The 25,727-nt window shown below is 38.7% G+C and overlaps 1 protein-coding gene across 1 annotated transcript in view; it reads left to right on the top strand.

The window, feature by feature from the left end:
• The window catches only part of LOC126248505 (protein purity of essence), a 446,891-nt gene that overhangs the window by 43,450 nt on the left and 377,714 nt on the right, over nt 1-25,727 (top strand). The window contains 2 exon segments of the mRNA XM_049949542.1: nt 9,834-10,036; nt 24,365-24,546. Of these exon segments, the coding sequence (XP_049805499.1) occupies nt 9,834-10,036; nt 24,365-24,546 (385 nt within the window).

Raw genomic sequence — 25,727 nt, 5'->3', positions numbered from 1 at the left:
GAGGCAGCAACTCCATTTTTTCATCGACTTTTATGGAAGCAAACTAGATTGCTAGCACAGTTGACTTCTATGCAGGAGAAGTTCGACTCAAATTCCCATTTGGCAATAAAGATTTAGATTTCCTTAAATTGATCAGGGTAAATGCTGGGACAGCTCGTTTGGTCGGGAAGGGAAATGCCTAATTTCCTGCCGTCTAGGGACTCGGAAGTATTTTTGTGAGTATGTGTGTAGTGAGGTGGGTCCCCAAGCCATTTAGTACTTCTTCCATTCTTGTGCTGTAATTTTACACTCTGACCACATCATTTCTCCACATTATTCTCTTGGACACATTCCCTGCTGACAACCTACCTCATTTGTGGGACATCAATTCTGCCTTATCCCTCCTCCCTCTTTGTTCCCTTATTTTACACCACATATTTTGGTTAATTTATGTTCAGTCCCCTTATCTGGTTTTGTGCTGCATCGTTTCAGTATTTTTTTTGGATTGTGGAGGCCCTGTGAGAAAGGTTGTTCAGTACACAGTGAGGTGTAAAGCCTGTGTGTGGGGTCATCAGATAACCTTATGGTAGTAGTCTGCTGACCCCACAGAGGTAGCACTATTTATGCCTGAGCTGTCACCTAACCGTGCATGCTGTGGAGTAGATGTCTGTTTTTGTAGAGGCATTAGGACTCAGGGCTCTGGCCACTGCACTACCTTGCCTTTGCTCTGCCTGGGTGGCACCCATGGGGAGACACTTTATTCGGAGCAGGCAGATATTTGGTATTGTGAAATGGCTAAACTTATCAGATGGTGGCAGTGAAGCCCTGGCAGTCTCTTCAGACTGACCACAATTCAGTGTCAATTGCTACAACTCTAGAAACCTTCCCTCTTTGGCTACAACATGGCAGAAAAACAAAACAAAGTGACTTGCAGACAGTTATTCCCCTCAGCTTCTGGTTTGCACCTGAACATTTTGGAGGGTCCTTTCCCTCTACTAACACAATATTTTTTGTGGAGAATATGGGAGATGTGTTTGGCAAAATCTCTTCCCTTTGCAATTTATGAAGTAATCCCATTTTGATTAAGATGGCAAATCGTGCCAAGTCCCAGGTGTTACTCTTGAAAACAACTTGCTGACATATCTGTTACCATTGCATTCCGTAAGAACCTCAGCATGGTTCAGGGATTAATTTTTCACCAGGAAATAACACTGCAGACAGATGAACACAAACATGTGGATAGGTGAAGGATCCACTTGTTGAGACCCGCCAGATAACAAGGCAAACATCAGTGAATTCATCCTCACTTCTTACGGAGATTGGCTTCCAGGAAAGACCTAAATCATGTGTTACTGCTGCAATGTGAAACCATATTTCCTACCCATGATGAGGTGTATTAAATGCCAGCACTTCAGTCATGTGTGCCCTGGGTACATACTAACTGATTAGTGTGGGCTGTGCTCGTCCACTTGACAAAAGTTCACCATGTGCGCTACCGCCTGTCTGTAGCAACTGTGTTAACAACCAACCCACGTGATCCTTAAAGCCTTCTAACCTACAGAGGGAACCCAAAATCCAGAAGTTGATGGTCACAGGTCACCTCTCATATTTTGAAGCTTGAAGAAAATATAATTTTTTAAATCTGGTATTGATGATATTGACCAAATCAGAGTTGGCAGTAGCTGATGTATTTACTCCCTCATCATTGATGTCCAGTTGTTGTGCAAATAGAATTGACCATATGGGCAATAGACCTTCCTCTCATGGTTCCTGTGGCATCATGTGTGGGAATCATTCCATGCATCCAGTCGGAGAAGCAGTATCCTTGTCCTGTATATTGATGACAAGGCTCTCTTTTTGGGACTCCTCTCTTCAGATTCACACAGATAAGAAATCCACACTAGCCATTGGTTGAAGAAGGAGCCACAGCTTGTGGGGTCACAGGGCTTCCTACTCTTCTTCTGTTCATGCACTCACAGCAGATAAGCCCTCACAAGAATCTCTGCTGCTAAAAGTTGTGAAAGAGGGGGAGGAGGAGGATGTTCATTGACATTGTTCCATTCCCACATGTGACAAACACTGAAGTTGGGGTGTGACCTGCCAGGCCTCTTCAGGCCACACACAGTCAGGTGGCTTGTGGAGTATGGATGTAGATGTAGAACCAGAACACTGTCAGTTTGATGATCCGGTGGATCTGCAATGGACGTTACTGTCACCTGCCAGAACTACAAAAACTAATTTCCTCTTGGTCTGCGATCTGTGTTGCTATCCAAGAAACACAATTCAGCGATGATCATTCCCTAACTCTTCTCAAGGTTACTGTGGTTTCTTTCAGAACCTCAGAACCATACTTGGCCCTAGAGAGCATCAGAAGGGGTCTGTACATTGGTTTGTGCAGATTCATCAGTGAGTGTGCGGCGGGGCGGGTTGTTATCTCGCTATCCTTTAAACAATCAGTCCACCAACCGAGGTAGGTTTCAAGTTGTCTGTCCCTTCACTCTGCAGTGTAGATACTGGTTTAGCCGACAAATGCAGTGTTGACAAAAACTCGACTAAATACCTACCACACACAAGCCACACAACTCCAGTCCATGGGCAGTAGCTGAAAGTTAGTTAAACAATCAAGTGTTGGGATTCTTGCATGACTCGTTTGAAAAAATGTCTGAAATTTCCTTTTAGGTGGTTTATTGTTTCCAAAACAAGGAAAATGTCTCTCAAATCCGTATTTAATATCCAGACACTAATTATGCAATGTTACTGTCTTTGTAACAAGTTCACGCCCAAAAGCAGGCAGAAGGGATTTAGTCCTACCCAATATTTTAAACGTTCTTAACAGTCTCTGACCCATGACTCTTTGCAAGTTAACACAATCAGTTGTTCAGAAGTCGTCTTGTATGGAAGTGCTTGAAAGAATGTCTTGTAATTTGCATGAAACGTGTCAGACAGAGTTTATGTACCACTTGAAATGTTCACACGTGAAATCTCCTAAAATAAATCACTCACAAAGCTCAACCTTTCTCAAAATACTCAACAATGTAGTTGCTTTTCATCAACTACACGAGAACTGATCAAGCTTGCAGGTTTGTTCCTTTTGGTACAAATTTCATCAGTGCGATTTAACACAGAAGACGACTCCTGAATGACTAGATTGAGTGTCAAGGCAGCTTCATTGGGGAAGCCATTAAAAGTATCTCGCATTGAAGTCCGCACTAAATTTTGAGCTTCAGTAAAACATTGCCAATCTTGGAGATTTTGTGGTCTTTTAAATTTGGCACACTTTTTTCGTTGCTTCATCTACAAAAATGAGAAGAAAGATTAAGGCGTAATGTCTTACATAACTCACATAGGGCAAGCCTGGTGAAGGAAGTTAGGTTTGTTGGTGGTTAAGGTACTAAATAGCGAGGTCATCAGACCCTCGAGCAAGGGATAGTTTATTATGCTGTATTGTCATCTTGTTGTAGCTTGCAATGGAGCCGGGAGGAGAGCAGGTTTCGGTTTTCACGCTTGCACAGCTGACACTGGCCACTGGGCCAAGCGAGCCGTTGTACTTGCTTAATGCTGTGTGCAGTATGTTACATGTACTCTGTGGATTTGAAGAAGTACTATTAAATATTAAGCGATCTTTTTCATTCTTAGTGTATCAAATTCTAAGGATAATAGAACCATACTGCTAAAATTTCAAATTGATAACTTCACTTTTTTCGGAGATATAAATTTTTACCTTAAACACACAATAAGCATTCTGTCATTGTGAAACCGAGTTAAGTATTGTAATGTATTCATCTAGAGCATAAACTGAAACTATAACCTAGAGGATAGGCTCATGAATCAAATTTTCCGGAATTTTCTTTAGTTTTATTACCATAGATTTCTGACCTAATTAACAGTACATTGAAAAATTATTATTTCATTGTGTTTTCAGAGAGACAGAAAGTGAATGGAGGAAATAAGTGAGAATGTGACATTTTATTACAACTCACAAGGGAACCTCCCCATCGCACCCCTCTCAGATTTAGTTATAAGACACAGATCAATCGAGAAAACAGGAAGAAGTTGTGTGGAACTATGAAAAAAATAAGCAAAATATACAAAGTGAGTAGTCCATGCGCAAGATAGGCAACATAAAGGATAGTGTGAGCTCAGGAGCGCTGCGGTCCCGTGGTTACTGTGAGCAGCTGAGGAACGAGAGGTCTTTGGTTCAAGTCTTCCCTTGACTGAAAAGTTTAATTTTTTTATTTTCAAACAATTATTATCTGTCTGTCGATCCATCCGATGGGAGGTAACTGCGCCGTAGTATGGGGACGCTACACCTAAACAAACATCGAAACACACGACGTCAGTCGACTACAGGACAGAAGGATCAGGCATTGTACAATTTTAGTGTGGGAGTAGACGTGATTACCATTCCTCCAGGTTGTACACCTCTTGTGTAACCATTAGATGTGTGTGGTTTTCGGCAAGTGAAGTACTTTGTGAAAAGATTCTATGATTTTGCGAAGCTGCAAAGGTACACAGAGGAGTATTGTTTACATGATCGTGTGTCAATTATCAAAGTTCAGGCACTCACACATAATCAACTTCGCTCTCCAAAATTCCAGGACATGTTCAGATTTGCTGGGACATATGCAGGATTTGATGGTCTACACACGGAAAAATTTGAAAATGTTAAAAACATATGTTTTGACAGAGCACAGGGAAAACTGTGTGACTGAAACTGTTGCATTCATTTGCTGCAGTTTATGCGACAAACTCTTATGTTTTCATCACTTTTTTGGTAGTGATTATCACATCCACAAGAAAGCCTAAATCAGGCAAGTTAGAAGAATCTTTTTACCCATTCGCCAAGTGTACAAGTTAGGTGGGTCGACAACATATTCCTGTCATGTGACACACATGCCGTCACCAGTGTCATATAGAATATATCAGATGTGTTTTCCTGTGGAGGAATCGGTTGACCTATGACCTTGCAATCAAATGTTTTCGGTTCCCATTGGAGAGGCACGTCCTTTCGTCTACTAATTGCACGGTTTTGCGGTGCGGTCGCAAAACACAGACACTAAACTTATTACATTGAACAGAGACATCAATGAACAAACGGACAGATCATAACTTTGCGAAAATAAAGACAGTAAACTTTTCACTCGAGGGAAGACTTGAAGCAAGGACCTCTCGTTCCGCAGCTGCTCACGCTAACCATGGGACCATGGCACTCCTTAATGAAATGAACCAAGATGATGTGTTTGGGTTTTTGTGCAGATTTGTCTTGGAACTTTATATTTTCACCTTAAGTAATTAATTTAGCTGTTCAATCGATTAGTGATTTTTGTGAAGTCTTTATTCTACTAGGTCTTTCTCAGCTTCTCTAAACCAGTTGGGTTTTGTTTTGCAGTTGAGGAAAAAGTCAGATTTGTGTAATTAATCTCTTAAGGGTTCATTCTGAGAAGATGCCCATAAAAATTTATCCTTCTTTTTTGCATTGTATCTGAAAATTTTTAGGTTTTCTTGTAGAGAGTTTCATTTTTGATGTATATTATCTTATCTTGGAATTTTGGTTCCATGATTTTCCTTAAAATGTTTCTTTCTGTTATCTCAAGTTTCTCCATTTGACCTTTGATGTTCATGTTTAGTGTTTCCACTGCATACAATGCTTCTGGGTTAATTACTGTCTTGTAAAGTGTAATTTTAAACCCCCATGAAAGGGATTTTTTGTTGTACCTATCTTCCGTTAGTTGGAAGACCAGTTCAAGTCTATTTTTTCTGGATTCCATTACTGTGCTTTCCCCAGAATTCCGACTAATTCATTCTCTGAGATATTTAAATTCTTTTTCTATTTCACTGTTTTGTTCTTGAACTTTGAGGTGTTTATGTGAGTTCTTGATGTTTGTCATGGTCTTAGTTTTGTCGAAGGAGATGTGAAGGCCTATTTTAGCTGCTTGTTTCTTTAATTCAAAGATTTACTCCTGTACTTCTTCCATTGTTTCAGCAAACAGGGCCATATCATTTGCAAAGGCAATGTTACTTACTTTAAGGTTCTTCTTTTTGCAACCCAATCTTATACCATGCTTTATATTTGTGTTACATTCTCTGAATACTTTCTCAAGTGCACAGTTGAACAGCAGTGGTCAGAGCCCATCTCCCTGTCACACCCTCATTTATGTTTCGAAGGGTTCTGATAGTTCACCAATGAATTTAACTTTCAAAAATGTATTTGTAAGGGTCACTTTTATGATATTAATTGATTTGCTATCCAAACCTATTTCTTCCAGGACTCCTGACAGAGAGTCTCTGTCAATCGAAATCATGTGCTTTTTTCTAAATCAGTGAAGGAGATTACATAGGTCTTTGCCCTTTATTTTTGGTATGTCATAACGTTTTCGAGGTTTAGTATTTGTTCCGCACATGACCTGCCCTTTCTAAAACCTCCCTGATATTCCCCAATTTGTGGGCTCAATTGGGGCTGTGCTCTGTTCAAAAGGACTTTAGAAGAATCTTGTGTGTTGTATACAGCAGTGATATTCTTCTGTAATTGTTGGGGTGGATAGGGCGGATGAGAGTTGTTCTCCATTCTGCTGAGATCTCTTCTTCTTTCCAGATTTTATCATAAACACATTGAAGGGATGCAATTGCAATTTTGTCAGCTTTTTTTCCATAGTTCGGCCACTATTTGATTTTCTCCAGGCGCTTTGTTGTTTTTCAAGTCTGAAGTTACCTTTAGTAGTTCCTCAGTCATTGGTGGTTCTGAATCTGGCTTCTCACTGTTATTTGCGATGGATTCAAAATTTTCAAGGACCGGTTCTCAATTCAGGAGCTTGTCAAAGTAGCCTTCTTGCAGATTTCCATGTTGTAGCGAGCGATTGTCCTATTTACATCTCAAAATTGGAGGGTGTGAGCTTTTTATCTTGATAACCTTTGATTGAACACTGTGTTAAAGATTCTGGTGTTGTTTTTAGTAAATTCTTCATCAGTTTGGAGAAGAGTTTTGTTTTCATGAGTCGTCTTAATCCTTTTTATACTATTATGTATCAGTTGTCTAACTCTGATGAAATTTTATCTACTTTCTTCTGTTTTCTGTGATTGTCAATTTTGCCATACCTGTTTTCATATTTCAATGAGAGCATCAGTGCATTCTAGTGACAACCAGGTGTGTATTTTGCTTTTTATGTTGGGTGCTAGCTGTTCGCCCATAGTAGTAGTAGTAGTAGTAGTAGTAGTGTTTTTCTTAATATCCTTCCAACTTTGGCCCTGAATCAATTCTGTTGCTTTTGTGGATTCATCTGATTTTAATATTTTTCGGTGCTGTACTTTCGACCCTTGATTTATTTCATGTTGCATTTCTCGTTTGAGACGGTTTTGAACTTATTTTTAGAGAGGTAGTGGTCTGAATCCAAGTTTGCACCCCTGAGTATCCTAACATTCATTATTGTGAGAAATTTTCTTAATTGCCACATGACCAGGTTGAAATTCCCCTAGGCTGGGATTTGGGGATGTTCATGTCTTTTGTTTTCGTGATAGTTTTTTGAAAGATGTAAATTTAAAAATTAGGTGGTGTGCTTGGCAAAGTTCTATTAGCCTGGTACCATTTCTGTTTGTTCTTTTGTGGGCAGGATATTCTCCAGCAATTGTCTTATATTTTTTTATTTATCAATCTGTACAGAAGTCTCCAAGAAGAGTGATAATGTTTTTATCCAGAATTTTCTGAATAATGACATACAGTTGATTCCAAAAGGCTTCCACTTTTCCTTGTTTTTCTAAGTTATCTTCATTTATAGGGGCATGGACATTGATTATTGTGAAGATTTTGTTTGTGCTTGTGAATGTAAGACTTGTCTTTCTAATGGGGAATCAGTCAACTATTAAGATTTTTTGTCGATTATAAAGGCTGGTCCAAGATATGGTATATTTTTCATCACTCTCGGTCCCAATTTCCCTTTGTAACCATGTAATGCATTTCTTGAATGGCTGTTATGAGTATGTTGTGGTTCTTTAGTGTACCTGTAAGATGTTTTAGTTTTCCAATCTTCAACAATGAGTTTACATTAGAAGTTGCTGAGTACGTTGATTGTTTATGTTGAAATTTGGACTTGTCTTTGTGCAATGTTGCAGACTCCCCAGAATCTGAATGTCTACTGATTTAATTGGATTGTCCACCTGGGGTAAAATAGTTTACATCACACACTTCCATGATTGATGAAAGTTATTTTGGGAGTAGCCTGAGGATCACAAGAAAATACAACAAAGATTGAGAGTCCTGGAGGTAGTTCTTCTGTTCTCTCTCTCTCTGTCTCTCTCTCTGCCACTGGGAATCTTGAATTTCCTCTTCCGCCTTTGAGACAGATGGCCAGATTTCACCTAGTAACCCTAGGCAGAGACCCTTACCGGGTGCTACCATCCAGAGCTAAGTGGACCCAGATTTGTTCACGAAGTGTTGTTCCTCCCCCCTCTTCCCTCATCACTTACGAGACGAGGCCCCAGACTTCGGGCCCAGCAATGATGGAGTTAATTTTTGTTTTATTGAGTATAAAATCATTTAGTATGGAGGCAAACTTTTCCAGTTAATTTGTTGTTATTGTAACATTTAATGATTTCCCTTATCTATTTCATCCTTTTATTTCTAAAATTTAAAAAGTGTCACCAAATATTAATTGAAATTGTTTGGTGGTGTCTAAATGATTTATTGAAAACAATGAAATAGCAAATCAATACATTTTGTATCAAAATTGGTGTCTCCATAAAGTAAGACCTTTTTATTCTACTGCCACCATGGTACTATTGTCGCAGTTCCGCACATTTGCACTCGTCTCTGGTTCATTGTCTTTCCACTGACACCATTACAGCCAGATTGTTTAGTGTTTACATTTGTTCATGATTGTACAAAATGCTTAAGAAAATCTCTGAGTCGACCGATTGTGAAGTGCATTCTGTAATATGGTGTTTGAATGCAAAGAATGTTAAGCCAATTGAAATTTACTGTCAACTTTTAAAGATTGATGGTGAAAACTTAATGACAGGTGGAATGGTGAAAAAGTAGGTGAGAGAATTAAATGATGGATGAACCAATTTTAGTGACCAAGCACGGAGTGGGCAGAATTCTGTCAGTGATGGTTTCATTGAGAAAGTGAATGAGGAAATTTATGAAAAAGATGCTATGAAGACATGATGCAGATACTGCGACATGCCATAAAGTCAAAATACCCAGAAATGTTGTCGGACGGAATCATCCTGTTGTGCAGTAATGCCCACCCCATACTGCCAATCAGATGAAGGCTATGCTTCACCAGTTTGGTTGGAAAACAATGCAACATTTTCCATCCAGCCCTAATCTTCCACTGTGTGATTTTAACTTCTTTGGTGGCTTAAGAAATATGTATATGGACGCCAGTTTGTTGGATGAGGAAGTGGGGGAGTGGATGCAGTTGTGGATCTGTCAGCAGCCGATTGCATTCAACAAAATGGGAATTGATCATCTAGTCTCGCAGCGGGGCAAATGTTTTAACACATATTGTGATTACTGTTGTATGGAACTATTCCATGGTCCCATTGTGGTGGGTATTCAGTTTTCATTTGACTGCGTGTTATAGTTCTGAGATATTATCCTTCACGGAGAGATAGACAGATGTGGTGGGGAATTTAATTTATAATATGCATAGATGACAGAAAAGTCCTATACCACTCTGATCATGATATTTCAGAAGCAGAAAGTTTATTCCCCTGTACTTACTATTTTTGGTGGAATAGTACTGTTACATTTTGATTCAGGTATGGTATTACTCTTAATATTTCCAAATAGTGTGTAATCTGGATGGTGGTTATTATTGGTTTTTACTTTTATACATATCCTGTGTACTCTTTTGCAGCTGTTCCTGATTCTAATAGTGGAGGTTTTGCATTAACCAGACTCGATAAATCAAGACTGATTTTGGAGCAGCTCACTACCCCACAGTTCGATACAATGGAGGATCGTATAGAGTCCCCCAGTGCAGATACTAAAACATCTCCAGGAGGCTCTGCTGGTGGCTTGGCAGATGCACCACCACCTGATACCACAGCAAATTTACAGGTATGTCAGTATTTAAAGCAACAATTCTGTCTAAATATGTCCAGAATGTGGTGGTGGTGGTGGTAGTAGTAGTAGTGCACCAGATGCTGTTACAAGTTCCATGATTTCCAAATCTGACTGCTATGTTGGCTGTCATGTTTACCTGTTAGGCATCAGTAGTGTTTGCTAACCTAAAAAAAATATAAGTTTTCCAAGTGTCACTTGTGGAACATAAATGGTGTTCCATCAAGTGAGGTGATTTTGGACACCAGGTGGATTTTGGACAGTATGGTTTACTTGCTCTTTCCTACTGCATAACACTGAATTTCCACTCATTTTCACTTCTGCGCACAAGTTATTTTAAGCACGAGATTGTATTTGTTGCATTCTGTGACTTTTATTTTGGGTTGATTGTTTACCTAAGTAAATGCAAATTTATTTGATGAACAACCACATTGTTGAAAGCTATGCAGTATCATCAAGTGAAAACTTTCAATTGTTGCGACTAACACTAAAGTATTATGACTGCAGTGTTCAATGAGCTCAGTAGCCTGTGGCATTGACACGATTCCTGTACAAATTTGTTGAGTTTTTCATGTAACATTATAAATAGCAGTGGTTTTTACAAAACTATGTACTGCCTGGGGTGATTTCAGACAATGCCGAGAACACACAAAAGCAGAAAAGGTGCTAAAGTACAGTGTAATTATGACTCGGAACTTTTAGATAAAGCTGTTCATGATATTCAAGGTCATAAATTATTGTCTAGAAAAGTGTGTTATTTATACGGTATACCCATATTGATCCTACAAGATAAAGTACGGGAAATACATCCAAAAAACTTGGGAGGCCAACCAGTACCAAATGGGAAGAAGAAGAAGAAATGTTGAAGCAAGACATGTTCAAGGCTGCACATTGGGGACTCCCTTTCCCTAAATTGGGTATTAGATATTTAGTGAAAGGCTATCTTCATAAATCTGACCAAAAAGAGAAAAAAATTCTTAACTGTTTACCAGGAGGAGAATGAGCTCATTTATTCCTCAATTAGCATTCAGATCATCTCTCCATTTGTTTAAGTGAAAATATTAAAAGAGCTCACGTGGAAGTGACAATAGACAATTGAGATGCATTTCTCCAACATCCAGCAAATGCTGGAAAATCTCCCACGTAGCATCTTAATCAACTATGACAAAACCGATGTGTCAGATGATCTGGACAGGCAGCAGATAATTACAAAATGAGGAAGTAAGGAAGCTGAAAAAGTGATGGATTCATCGAAATTTAGTGTTCGATAATGAGAACAGCAAGTGCCAATGGTAAACAGTTTCCTTCACACGTCTTTTATAAATATGAGCATTTGTGGGACATGGTGCAAGAAGGTGGCCCACAAGGAGCCCGTTTCAATAGGAATAAGTGTGTATGATTTGATCTTCCGGTATTTAAAGACACGTTCCTTAGAATCACATTGCCCTATTTGAAGAAGCATAATGTGCCAACAGTGATGATCGGGTCAGTTTATCCTGTCACATAGCTTTATGTTTCATCGAAGAGTGTGAGCGGAACAATATTTCATTCATTCTCTTTCTCTCTGCTAGCATCCACCTCCTTTAACCATTGGATTTAAGCTTGTTCAGACCAATGAAAGCAGCATGGTGAGTCATATAAACTGAATGGAGGTAGTACACTCGTGTAACCATTTCCAAGGATGTTTTTCCATTTATCCTGGAACAGACACTGACTAAGATTTCAGCAAATTCTATTGAAAACATCAAGAGTGTATTTCACACCATAGTCTAATCCCAATTGATCCAGATCATGTCTTACAGAAATTGCCTGCTATCGAGGAGGGCCAGTGAAGCAACTCAGAGATATGGACTTCCAGTTTTGAAGAAATGCTCAAAGAAGTTCATTATCCTCCAAATAAGCTTTGTTGTTCCTGCTGCTGCAAACTAGACATTCCTCCTGGGGAATCAGTTACGGGCTGTGACTTCGAGGAAAATAGTGCGGAAACAAGTGATAGTGTGTGTAGTAAGAGTGAAAGTGAAAACGACTCGTCATCCAATGAGGTTTTACTGTCGAAATGGAAAGGCTCCAGGATGACGATGACCTTCCTCCAGACATGTGGAAAATTCAGGGACTTAACGACAAAGTGACCAACTGGCTGGCAGAGTTTTTTAGCTCCATCATTCATCATGGTCCTGTACCTACCAATTTGTCATATAGTATCACAGTAGCAATTTTGAAGGGTAAAGGTGACTGAATGTACCAACTACATCCCAATCTGGCTTCTCTCCCACATTGTGAAGATATTCAAATGAATGTTGAGAAAATGATACGATATGCTGTGAATAACCAGATACGAGGCTGATCAGCAATCATCTTCATGAATTTCTGTCATTAAGAGATGGCCATTGCACCCACTGAAGGCAGCTGAATGTATGCATATTGACCCCACCCTACCAGTAGCTTTGCATGTCTGATTGGATACTGCCTATCTTTGTCTAGTGCAGTGTACCATGATAGTCTGATTCGTAGTGGAAATACTGCACAGTTCAGTCAGCACTGTAAAGGTCAGAAATATGTGGAACCCTGCTATTTTTCTCACCGAATTTAATGCCCATTTCGAACAGAAACGAGACTTACAGTATCTATCTCACATTAGTGCTCGTGAAGCTTTAGTGTCAGTATGTATAGCCCCCCCAACCTCAGCTCAAAGCATAATGTCCCTGATAAATGTAGACTACAAATATTATTTCTTGCAATATTACAGTTTAAATCTAATGACAAATGTTTGTATTGATCTGGCTCATGATGTGTGTTTTTATTACACAGCCAGAACTGTATTTCACATTTTAAGTAACTGAACGATGATGGTTTATTCTCCTGATTATTGTGATATGGAGTATTATCAAAATATTTTTTAGAGCTAATACTAGAATAAGCTGTGATTCTACATAGTTTTGAAAATTTTTGATGCCAATTTCTGGATGATATGAAATTTTTCTTTTTGAGTCATATGGGGAGTGCACCTGGAATGAAATCCATGTCATCACCTGTACTCATAACAATTAATTGATGACTCGCAGTTTTGTTTGTCTGCACTCGTAGCACACTGACTGCACTGGTGTGTATACGTGGACAAGGAGAAAAAATTCCTGGATTTTTACTGGATCTCCCGGGTGAAAATATGCTTTTGCCATGTTAAGTGACAGTATACTTTCCCTCGGAAATGCAAAACTTATCCTTTGATAGGATATGGTTTTATATTTATACAGCAATGTAGAATTTCCCGGCACTTTAGAAAATGATACTTGGGGAAAAAAAACACGTTTTGGAAATATTTTTGATGTGCAGCAACATGTATGCTGCATATTTTCGTATTACGAAAGTATAAATTCGAATTCCACCAACAGGGAAAGTTAATGGTTTAAATTAATATACATAGTGTTGCTACAAGAAAAGCAAAGCTTTCGCATATAATATTTGTCTCAAAGATTAATAAGCTACAAGAGAAGCTAAGCTTTCACTTATAATGTTGATCTGTTTAGCACATGTTACACTTTAAGATACCTCACATAAATATGCCAGCAAAATTTTTAATACTGACATAAATCTCTGGTCTCCTGGGCTTGAAATTCTTCTAAGTGGCTTGTCATCAAAGAGCTGATTTTTAAGAGACCAAACATTAAGTGATTTAAGAAATCCATCGTCCTTTTTTGCACATAGTTCACCTTGCGTAAAAGGAAATTTACTTTGAAAATAATGCTTTCCGAACAACAATTCGCAATATTTTCCCGTGACCTGTTAGAAATAGATTCATTTCAGCAGTTGTCAGAGAGCGCCAGATAAGTGGCGTCACCGTGCTTGCACTGCTACGGTGATGTAAGAAGCCCGTATGTTCGTACGTGTAAAACATTAAAAGATCTTACCTTCTGTCATAAAAGAAACAAGACACTAGAGGATACTCCAAGAGTGTCAGAATTTAGTGAACCATACTAAAATGCATAGTTCGCCTTACAGTGCACATTCGTATGTCCAGATTCTCAGTGACGTAGGCCTCGACTAGATATGAAGCTTTTCAGTGTGTTTTTCAGGATGTAAATTTTCTTGGAGTACCAGTACTGTATTATCTCATGTTTGGTTCTTTATTATGGCATAATGCCATATGTGCCAGAAGATGAAAACGTGCACCTGAAATGCAGTGAACAGTTGAAACTAGCCAATAGTGTGTAATAAATTGACTGCCTCAGCAGGAAGGCTTAATAAAAGCCAAATTTATTTATTACACCGACAAAAACAACTTCATTGCTCTGTAAGGCGATTAATGCTTGTCTGTCAGAAAGGTGAAAATAAAATAAAATCTGAAACTAGTAACATAGTTTACCCTTCCGTAATTATGTGAATGTATTTTAATTCACTTGATAGCTCCCAGCCACAGAAATCCGTCTTGTTTTCATTTGATGTGAGAGCAGTAAATGAAGAGGAAACAGAAATATTACTAAATGCAAAAACGGGTCATGTGGAGACTACCCCCCCCCCCCTGCCGCCCCGCTCCCCTCCACCCCTCCCCACCCCTCCCCAACTACAACTTGGACTACTCTGTGCATCAGAATGTTAAAAAGACTTTTCAAAAATAAGTTCATTTTGTAGTGCACATCTTCGAGGAAATGTTAAGACACGTTATTTGGTCTTAAGTGTGCAGTGAAGTGCCATGCATCTTCAAACAACATTGTTATACCGCACATCACTGTATTTCGCTCTGTGGAACTCAAACATGTGTATTTTGTAATGTATGACATCAAACTATTTTAGGACAGTGCAAATTAAAATGTCCTGTGGCACCTCTCCTGCTTCCAGTCGGCCATTTTGACATCCTGACCACCCCCCCCCCCTTTTTTTTTTTTTTTTTTTTTTTTTTTAAACCCTCGCAATTAATACTGGATAGGATTATTTGTAACCAGGAGAACAAGAACTCTTCAGAAAAACTGGACTCTTTATTACCTATTAGCTAATAACTTGCTCTTCTGTGTGACATAAAATTAAATATAGGACAACTAAAACCAGTAAAGACAAGGGACAGGCAAGACAGTACACATTTCTTCAATCCTTGGGTCCTAGCGATTTTTCTCTCTAATCTTGCTACAGCTTTACATGGCGTGCGTTCCTTTCTGCGAATGGACTATTACCTAGTTCTTTGCTACATGGAAAAATAGAAATGTTGTCTAATACTGAAAAAGCTGGTGTGGTTTCTCGATCTGATTACGTCTATTTTGTCACTGTGTGCTGGAGAAAACAAAATAGGCCTTTCTTATATTTCAGCAATTGTAACACACACAAAAAAGCTATACTGTTTTGGTAATAATGATCATTTTTATAATACGTCAGAATATAATTCACGAAGTACCAATACAAAATACCTATTTGGCCTGCTACAAGCAAAAAGCTTTGCGTTAGGAAATAGTTTCACATTTCATTCATACACTCCAGTTTCTCAGGCATGAGACCGATAAGTAGTAGGACGAAATTTTTGTATAAATTTGGAATCGTCATATTCTTCCATAATTTGTGTGATGTCCCCGTTTCTTCTCCTTCCTAACAAACAGTCTTGTCATCACTAATTCTGTAACTATTGCTACCACTGTCAAAACGCATTCTCTAGTTAACTTTACTAACCCTGCCACAATCACCGGTTTAGTTATCCAGCGATTATTCTTCGATTAGGCGTTAATACGTGTGCGTCCAATGCGTTTTCCACGCTGCTACTAGAATGAAACTTAAGCGGCTGCTAGCCAGGGACTACAACTGGCCCTGTCTCATGTAGTGATCTGGCCAAAAGATTTCTGTCAAAATTTCACTTTCTTGGATACACCGAGAAGATAATACGTTATCTTTCTTACCTGTTAGTCGTTTATTTCCACTCTGGTAGTCTGAATCTATGGATTTCGCTAGTAATTATAATAACGCTGAACATTCACAAACCGAATCAACCACATAAACAAGCAGCACTTGGCGTTCACCATTTCGGCTTTATTTTGCTCAGCTCGTATTGCCCCGTCCCGTTTTGTCTGCAGGAAAGTTTATTTCTAGATGTGACAAGGATTCCCCAGGCAGACATCACATACACTATGCACACATTCAAGAATCAACTTATAATTGATTCAGAAATCAACTTGGAATATGATCAAAAACCAGCAGGGGTGCGTTTCAAAATCATATGAATAATCGATAGACCGACTGCTATGGATGCTAGGTGCTTTGTGAAACAAGGTCCCCCCCCCCCCCCCCCCCAAGAATATGAATTTGCCCCCTCCTCCCCGAAATTGCTGCCCAGTTCAGATACCCTGGTTTGCCCTCACTCTCCACTAGATCCAGGCCCGCTGCACACGAGTGAATCTACCAGCTTGGGCGCACCAGTAAAATTTTGCCGGGTACGATGTGGCTGGTTGCTGCTACTGCTGCTTACACAGCCAACAGCAACATTTCTGTAGCCAGAAGTGGGAGAAGGTACTACTCATACGCGACTCAACTGCGCATGTGCATGAGCCCGCTCGTAACTGATTAAATGAGTCTAATATAAACAGTTGTGACGACACGCTCATCAGAGGCCATTTGTTGGTATGAAGCATTGCATATTCTTCCGAAAGCCTTTGACACATTTTTCTGTTGGCAGATGCTTGTACAAGCACTGTGAGGTTTTATACGGCGCATTTCCTTTGCAATTTAAGTTTTATTTTTGTTTTTTTTTCTCTCGTTCATGTTTTAATGCTGCAGTATTATTCTGCAGTTGTGGGGTACAATAATATCCTTTGTTAGAGTAACGGTTCTTTCCAGTCAAAATTACAAAAATTTAACTGAAAACTAAAACAACGAAAAATTCCCAGAATTCTAAAAAATTCCAGGATTTTTCCCGATTTTTCTCCCAGATGAAAAAATTCCCGGCTTTTTCCGGATCTCTCGGTTGTCCCGGGTCGTATACACGCTGCTGTACTCGTAGCACACTGTCACTTTGCCATCATTAATTTACAGTATAATATAGATTAAATTTAATCTATATAACTACTACCGATCTAAATCTGATGTTTCATTCTTCTTAAAAGCTGTGTCCCTTTTTCAACTGTCTCTGCTCATCTGCATATAAAGACTTATTTATTCTGGCACCTGCAAAACTATTTTGCCCTCTTTTTGGATGCTTGCTTTAAATCAAGATGCCAGTTATATCTTTCGTGTAACTGGTAAAAAGAGAACCTGTTGATTTGATGCGAAGGTACTTTTTTCTTTTTAATTTTTCAGCATATTGTGAATTTGTGATAATAGTGTACTTACATGACTTAGTGTTCCAGTGGAGATTTGGAGTCTTCATCAGTGTAATTGAGCTAAACAGCCATTTAAAGAAAAAAAGCCATTCACATCCCCAGAGATTTTTTTAATAAGAGGTTTGACTGTATATTGTTTTCCTCAGATCTCTTTCAAAGTGAAGATATAGTCACTCTCTCTCTCTGGGGAGATATATTTAGCCAGTTGCTTCTTCAGGTATTTACATATTGAACAGTTGTCTTTCTTGCCAAATTTAACAGCTGATCTACACAGATATATGCTTCAAAAATTCAAATCATTAACTCTCCCTTAAATGAAAAACAGTAGTATAATGCTGTCAGAACTTTGAGACTTTTACAGATATCAGACACACAAAAAGCATCTCTCTTCTTTATTTGTGTTTCTTTTCAGCAGTGATTTTTCTGACAAGAATGCAGTGAAGCAGCAGCATTACAGTAGATAGTATTTTTGTTGACATATAATTAGTGAATAAACTATGTTTGAAGCAGTTACTAAAGGGGTTATCAAACAATGGGAACTGTTCTTGACATTTGCAGGAATTGCAGAAGAAACAAGGAGAATGTAGCTGTTCAAGAAATTTAAAATCACATACCCACTTGCCTATTAAACTTTTTAGCAGTAGAGCAATGCACTCAGCTTGAATGATACATTGTTGTTGTTGTTGTTGTTGTTGTTGTTGTTGTCTTCAGTCCAGAGACTGGTTTGATGCAGCTCTCCATGCAACTCTATCCTGTGCAAGCTTCATCATCTCCCAGAACCTACTGCAACCTACATCCTTCTGAATCTGCTTAATGTATTCATCTCTTGGTCTCCCTCTACGATTTTTACCCTCCATGCTGCCCTTCAATACTAAATTGGTGATCCCTTGATGCCTCAGAACATGTCCTACCAACCGATCCCTCCTTCTTGTCAAGTTGTGCCACAAACTCCTCTTCTCCCCAATTCTATTCAATACCTCCTCATTGCTATGAGATCTACCCATCTAATCTTCAGCAGTCTTCTGTAGCACCACATTTCGAAAGCTTCTATTCTCTTCTTGTCCAAACTATTTATCGTCCATGTTTCACTTCCATACATGGCTACACTCCATACAAATACTTTCAGAAACGACTTCCTAACACTTAAATCGATACTCGATGTTAACAAATTTCTCTTCAGAAACGCTTTCCTTGCCATTGCCAGTCTACATTTTATATCCTCTCTACTTCGACCATCATCAGTTATTTTGCTCCCCAAATAGCAAAACTCCTTTACTACTTAAAGTGTCTCATTTCCTAATCTAATTCCCTCAGCATCACCTGACTTAATTTGACTACATTCCATTATCCTCGTTTTGCTTTTGTTGATGTTCATCTTATATCCTCCTTTCAAAACTCTGTCCATTCCGTTCAACTGCTTTTCCAAATCCTTTGCTGTCTCTGACAGAATTACAATGTCATCGGCGAACCACAAAGTTTTTATTTCTTCTCCATGGATTTTAATACCTACTCCGAATTTTTCTTTTTTACCCCTGCCACCTTTAGAATTTGAAAGAGAGTATTCCAGTCAACATTGTCTAAAGCTTTCTCTAAGTCTACAAATGTTAAGAAATGTAGGTTTGCCTTTCCTTAATTTGTCTTCTAAGATAAGTCGTAGTGTCATTATTGCCTCACGTGTTCCAATACTTCTATGGAATCCAAACTGATCTTCGCCGAGGTCAGCTTCTACCAGTTTTTCCATTCGTCTGTAAAGAATTCGCATTAGTATTTTGCAGCTGTGACTTATTAAACTGATAGTTCGGTAATTTTCACATCTGTCAACAGCTGCTTTCTTTGGGATTGGAATTATTATATTCTTCTTGAAGTCTGAGGGTATTTCGCCTGTCTCATACATCTTGCTCACCAGATGGTAGAATTTTGTCAGGACTGGCTCTCCCAAGGCTATCAGTAGTTCTAATGGAATGTTGTCTACCCCCAGGGCCTTGTTTCGACTTAGGTCTTTCAGTGTTCTGTCGAACTCTTCATGCAGTATCATATCTCCCATTTCATCTTCATCTGTGTCCTCTTCCATTTCCATAATATTGTCCTCAAGTACATCACCCTTGTATAGACCCTCTATATACTCCTTCTACCTTTCTGCTTTCCCTTCTTTGGTTAGAACTGGGTTTCCATCTGAGCTCTTGATATTCATACAAGTGGTTCTATTTTTCCAAAGGTCTCTTTAATTTTCCTGTAGGCAGTATCTATCTTACCCCTAGTGAGATAAGCCTCTACATCCTTACATTTATCCTCTAGCCATCCATGCTTAGCAATTTTGGACTTCCTGTCGATCTCATTTTTGAGACGTTTGTATTCCTTTTTGCCTGCTTCATTTACTGCATTTTTATATTTTCTCCTTTCATTAATTAAATTCAATATCTCTTCTGTTACCCAAGGATTTCTACTAGCCCTCGTCTTTTTACCGACCGTATTTACTCGAATCTAAGCCGCACTCGAATCTAAGCCGCACCTGAAAAGTGAGACTCGTAATAGAGGAAAAAAATTTTTCCCGAATCTAAGCCGCACCTGAATTGAGACTCGAAATTCAAGGGGAGAGAAAAGTTTTAAGCCGCACCTCCAAATCGAAACAAAGTTGGTCCATTGTAATATGAGACACAATTTAGGTCGAGTGAATGACGATACAGCTGCAGTAGTTTGGTTCGAGTCGTAAGCTTAGCAGTTAAGCTTTAACAGGTAGCCGTTGCTATGCGTCAGGCGCTCCGTCCGTGTTTATATGGGTACCCTTTTTTTTTACACGTGCTTCGCCTGGTTTGAATTGATTGCTTATTTTTCTTTGATCTGATAAGTGCCGTTCTATTTGTTTTAGATGTTTACGTCACTCAAAGCTGAAAATGCATTACTGTGCTGTGTCATGCATTGTTTGTCGCATTCTGATAATGAGTGTTTAAGGCCTGTCGCCGCTCGCGGCATGGCTTGCTTTTGTGCGCGCTACCGCCGCTCACAGGTTTAAAAAAAAAAAAAAAAAAAAAAAAAAAAAAAAAAAAAAAAAAAAAAAAAAAAAAAAAAAAGAGGAGAATTGTCTCATTAGCTAAACAATGGCAAGAGACTGCTATTTTTTGTTACTTACACTGATGCTTTCTTTGATAATGATCAACAATAACCAAATAATAGACTGCGTATGGTAGAAGATGTTGTGAACGAGAGTTTAGCGAAAATTTTTCTCCGTTTGAAAATCTATGCAGACTCCTCTTTAGGACATTACATTCTGCATAGAAATTAGAGTCATCTTAGATTTAAAAATCTAGTCAATTGCCGTGCTACATTTCTGACTCTATCGCTATTAGGAATAAGAATAATACGAATATAAATATGACATGATATGTATATTCTTCCATGTTTACTGTTGTCTCGCTCTAGTTTCGTAGTTTATTAGGCAGACAGGATTTAAATGATATAGCAGCAACACGAAAGAATACATGGTAAAATGTTTATATTCGTATTATTCTTATCGTGAAGAGAATACTCCATGTGATTCACAATTCATAAAAGTACCTATTAGAACCATCTGTTCTCACAGGTAGGAAAAATTTCAGAACGCAGAGTTGGCCATATTGACAAACATCCCAAACAGTCTTGCCAGTCGGATTTTCGTAGTACATTGAAATGCTGCTACATTCGAAGATGAAAAATACGGAATTTGTATTTACTTCGTTGGATAATGTATGAAAATGCAGTGGTCGAAACTCGAGGTGGAGAAAAAAGCTCGTCTACTTTTTTTTTTTTATTTTATTTTATTCTATTTACTGATGCAGAGGTTTTGGCACCAGTATTTATCTTTGTGTCTGCAAAACATGCCTGCGTAGCGCTACACATATTCAAGACAGAAGTTAGTTGTGGCGGCACCTGCCAACATTTTTCAGAACTTCCGCTTACTTTGCACTCGATTCCAAGCCACAGGTGGTTTTATGGATTACAAAAACCGGAAAAAAAGTGCGGCTTAGATTCGAGTAAATACGGTACTTGATCCTCTGCTACCTTCACTACTTCATCCCTCAAAGCTACCCCTTCTTCTACTGTATTTCTTTCCCCCATTCCTGTCAATTGTTCCCTTATGCTCTCCCTGAAACTCTGTACAACCTCTGGTTTATTCAGTTTATGCAGGTCCCATCACCTTAAATTTCCACCTTTTTGCACTTTCTTCAGTTTTAATCTACAGTTCATAACCAATAGATTGTGATCGGAGTCCACATCTGCCCCTGGAAATGTCTTACAATTTAAAACCTGGTCCCTAAATCTCTGTCTTACCATTATATAATCTATCTGAAACCTTCTAGTATCTCCAGGGTTCTTCCATGTATACAACCTTCTTTCATGATTCTTGAACCAAGTGTTAGCTATGATTAAGTTATGCTCTGTGCAGAATTCTACCAGGCGGCTTCCTCTTTCATTTCTTACCACCAATTCATATTCACCTACTATGTTTCCTTCTCTTCCTTTTCCTACTGTCGAATTCCAGTCACCCATGACTATTAAATTTTCATCTCCCTTCACTATCTGAATAATTTCTTTTATCTCATCATACATTTAATCAATTTCTTCATCATATGCAGAGCTAGTTGGCATATAAACTTGTACTACTGTAGTAGGCGTGGGCTTCGTGTCTATCTTGGCCACAATAACGCGTTCACTATGCTGTTTGTAGTAGCTTACCTGCATTCCTATTTTTTTAAATTTATTATTAAACCTACTCCTGCATTACCCCTATTTGATTTTGTATTTATAACCCTGTATTTACCTGAAAAAAATTGTCTTGTTCCTCCTGCCACTGAACTTCGCTAATTCCCACTATATCTAACTTTAACTTATATATTTCCCTTTTTAAATTTTGTAACCTACCTGTCTGAATAAGGGATCTGACATTCCACGCTCCAATCCGTAGAATGCCAGTTTTCTTTCTCCTGATAGTGACGTCCTCTTGAGTAGTCCCCGCCTGGAGATCCGAATGGGGGACTATTTTACCTCTGGAATATTTTACCCAAGAGGACGCCATCATCATTTAACCATACAGTAACACTGCATGCCCTTGCGAAAAGTTACAGCTGTAGTTTCCCCTTGCTTTCAGCCGTTCGCAGTACCAGCACAGCAAGGCCGTTCTGGTTCATGTTACCAAGACCAGATCAGTCAAACATCCAGACTGTTGCCCCTGCAACTATTGGAAAGTCTGCTGCCCCTCTTCAGGAACCACACGTTTGTCTGGCCTCTCAACAGATACCCCTCTGTTGTGGTTGCACCTATGGTATGGCTATCTGTATCGCTGAGGCACGCAAGCCTTCCCACCATCGGCAAGGTCCATGGTTCATGGGGGGGGGGGGGGGGGGATGATACATATCACACATTGATACAGATTTCTATCCCGATTTATGAAAGCTATTTCAAATTATAGTACTCACTGGTGACCTGCACTTGCTTTGCATGGGTAGTACTAAATATCTATCACTGGATGACTCACCTGGTGCAGCAGTAAATTTGTTGATGGGCCACAACATAGAGTTATGATTAAAGGTCAGACAACCATGTTAGGTAACTGAACATCATCACTTTCATATAAATTAAATGAAATAAACTGCAGATGCCACTTGCCGGCGTACTGCAGCATTTAAAGGTGTGAACGGGCTGCCCAACCGTAACCTGCTAATAATGCAACCTGTGCATCAGTGGAATTATAGCTCCACAGCCACTCAGCTGCATGTCTTGTACAAGATCGTTGTCTCTTTCTTTTCCTATGTCTTGGTGTTCAGCAGAGATCTCCCTTGGTCTATCTACCATCAATTTGCCTACCAGGGAACATGTTCCGCAAACCTCATTTCATCTTAATTATATTGTCCTAGTCTGTTCCTCAATCTCTATAGTTTCCTATCTTTCCTATTAAGTCCAGCATGCATCTGTGCATTGCTTAGTGAGCATCATTCAGTTTTTGAGAGGTTTTTGCATTAAATGTCCATGCATCATTGTCATAAGTCAAAATTACGAATTCGTACTGTTTGTAAATGTACCTTTTCAGATGCCTAGATTATTTTTCTCATTTAATAACTGATTTTCAGACATAGTTTCAAACTTTAAATTTTTGCATTTGCTGTCAAAGCTTATCTGCACTAGAAGCAATGCCATCAGCAAAATGTAGGTGGTTGAAGTATGTTCCATTAACATTTATCCATTCCTTGTTTTATCTGTTTATATGTGTAAAATGTTCTCACAGGTTGTTGAGATAGTTTCAGTGAAATGAGATCTCTTAGCCGGACTCTTTTCTTCCATATTGATTTCAGCTCATTCTCTTAGCAAATTTTCATCGTACTTGCTCACAGCCTCTTGAAAGCATTTCCAAATAGTGTTATTAAATTCTGAATATTCTATCATGTTCTTGTTAATATTTCTTCAAAACTCCCATTGACATGATCACATGTTGGAAGTGAGCTGGCATATAACTGGGAAAGTATAATATGGGATGTTCCTCAGGGTTTTGCACTTATTAAATTTGTTTCCTGCTTTAAATTAATAATTTGGTTTGTATAATATTAAGAACTGCAAAGAGAATTCAGTTCTTATGAAGGGTGTGCTGTTATTAGTGCTTTTACTTGTATTATTTTAATTTTGTAGTTTCATTATGCCAACTTTTCTTATCTGGATTTTTTTTTACTCGTTAAAAGATAGGTCACTGATAAGGTTGAAAATAAAAAATGGTTGACACACATTCTTCTTGCCTTGGCACATTATCTGGAAGAGACTAGTTTGCAGTTTGTCTTCCGTGCATCCAGCTCTTACAGATGTTAAGTAATCCTAAACCTCATTTATATGCCCTGCATTTAGTTGCTTCCACAGTATATATTGGTGACCACTGAGGTTTCCAAGTACATTGATTCCTATATCTAGTGCAGCGATAAAGATACAATGTTGTTTAATTTTCTTAAGGTACATATTTACCCATTAAGTTTTGATACGTCTTAAATTTCACTGTTGAATTTTAAATACTTTGTTACAGGCCTTTTACACTGACAGAAATATATGGATTTTGAGATCGCTGGGGGCTGGTGAAGTTTTGATTGATGTTTGCATGGCACTGCCTCACATCAATCGTTACGTTTTGAAAGCTAAGGAGTCTTTGAGCAGAAATACAATTTTGTTACCATTTTTGCCTAATGAGACTCTGCTAATTCGACAGAGGTAAGTTTCTGTGTATTTCAGTGGAGCAGGAGACTGAAAAGGCTTAGTAATATGGCATGATTACAGTCAATTGTTGTTCATCAAAACAAAATTATTATTAGCCAAGCCTAGTCACAGACCCACTAAAAGACGTTTTGTCAGAAGTAACGGAAAATCATTTTAGTTGCTATGGCACTTCAAGATTGCTTAAATTATGGGGAAAAACTGACTTAACTTTCTTAATCAAATTAGCATAAAATTTTAAGATGTTTACCATTTCCTACAGTCCTCATGCAGAAAGACACACTACTTTCTCCAAGATGGTGGAAAACCATGAATATGAAGTCTGTAAATGTGCTTTGGGTGCCCAGAGATCACACCAAAAGCCATTGATGTCACTTGCAGCAATATGGTAGACATCATGATGCACACTGTGCAGCATATTCTCTGTATTTCCAACTTCAGTCTTCCATTATCTCTTAGTCCCAGTAATTTTATGCGTGACCCTGAATCTGTCTGCTCAAATAAAACCTTGTGCCTGTTCATAAAGAGATGTTCAGCCAAGGCAGATTTTTCCAGATTTGTGTGCTTGATGCAAGACTGGTAATTTGGTGCAATGCTGGGAAACACTTTTAATAGATTTCCCCACAAAACTTTTACCGTGTGCACATGGATTCTAAATAACCATAACTGAGTCTGTGACCATCCTTCAGAAAATTCCATCATATTTTAATGGGAATGAGGGGGGGGGGGGGACAAAAACAGGTTTTCATCAGTTACCTGTTCAAGCTTTGTTCTATTTTACTGGTGATTGTTGCTCCACAGGATGACTGTATACTGAATATCTTGTTTTGATTGAGTAGGTGAACATCTGTGTTTCCCAGAGACTGCCGACCTGATATGATTTGTCTGATAGCCATTATCATAGGAGCAGACAGATTGCGTATATCCTTTTGTAGAAAAAGTGATAATTATATAATACGGTTTTTGCTCTGTGTGTCATATGCTCACAGTTCTCAGAGCCAGCACCATATCAGACAACAACCATCTTGGCTCCAAACGGAACTTTTTCATAGCTTTGTTAAGAGAGCTAGTGCTCTCTGGAAAATGCACAAGACTATCTTGAGTAACAGGAGAGGATCAATGTACAGAATTCAATTATTCTCTGGAGCACAAACCAGTAAAATAGGATGGATCTTAGA

The sequence above is a fragment of the Schistocerca nitens genome, chromosome 3 (assembly GCF_023898315.1).
Source record: "Schistocerca nitens isolate TAMUIC-IGC-003100 chromosome 3, iqSchNite1.1, whole genome shotgun sequence".
NCBI classification, from domain to species: domain Eukaryota; kingdom Metazoa; phylum Arthropoda; class Insecta; order Orthoptera; family Acrididae; genus Schistocerca; species Schistocerca nitens.
This window is presented reverse-complemented; position numbering and strand designations above follow the sequence as displayed.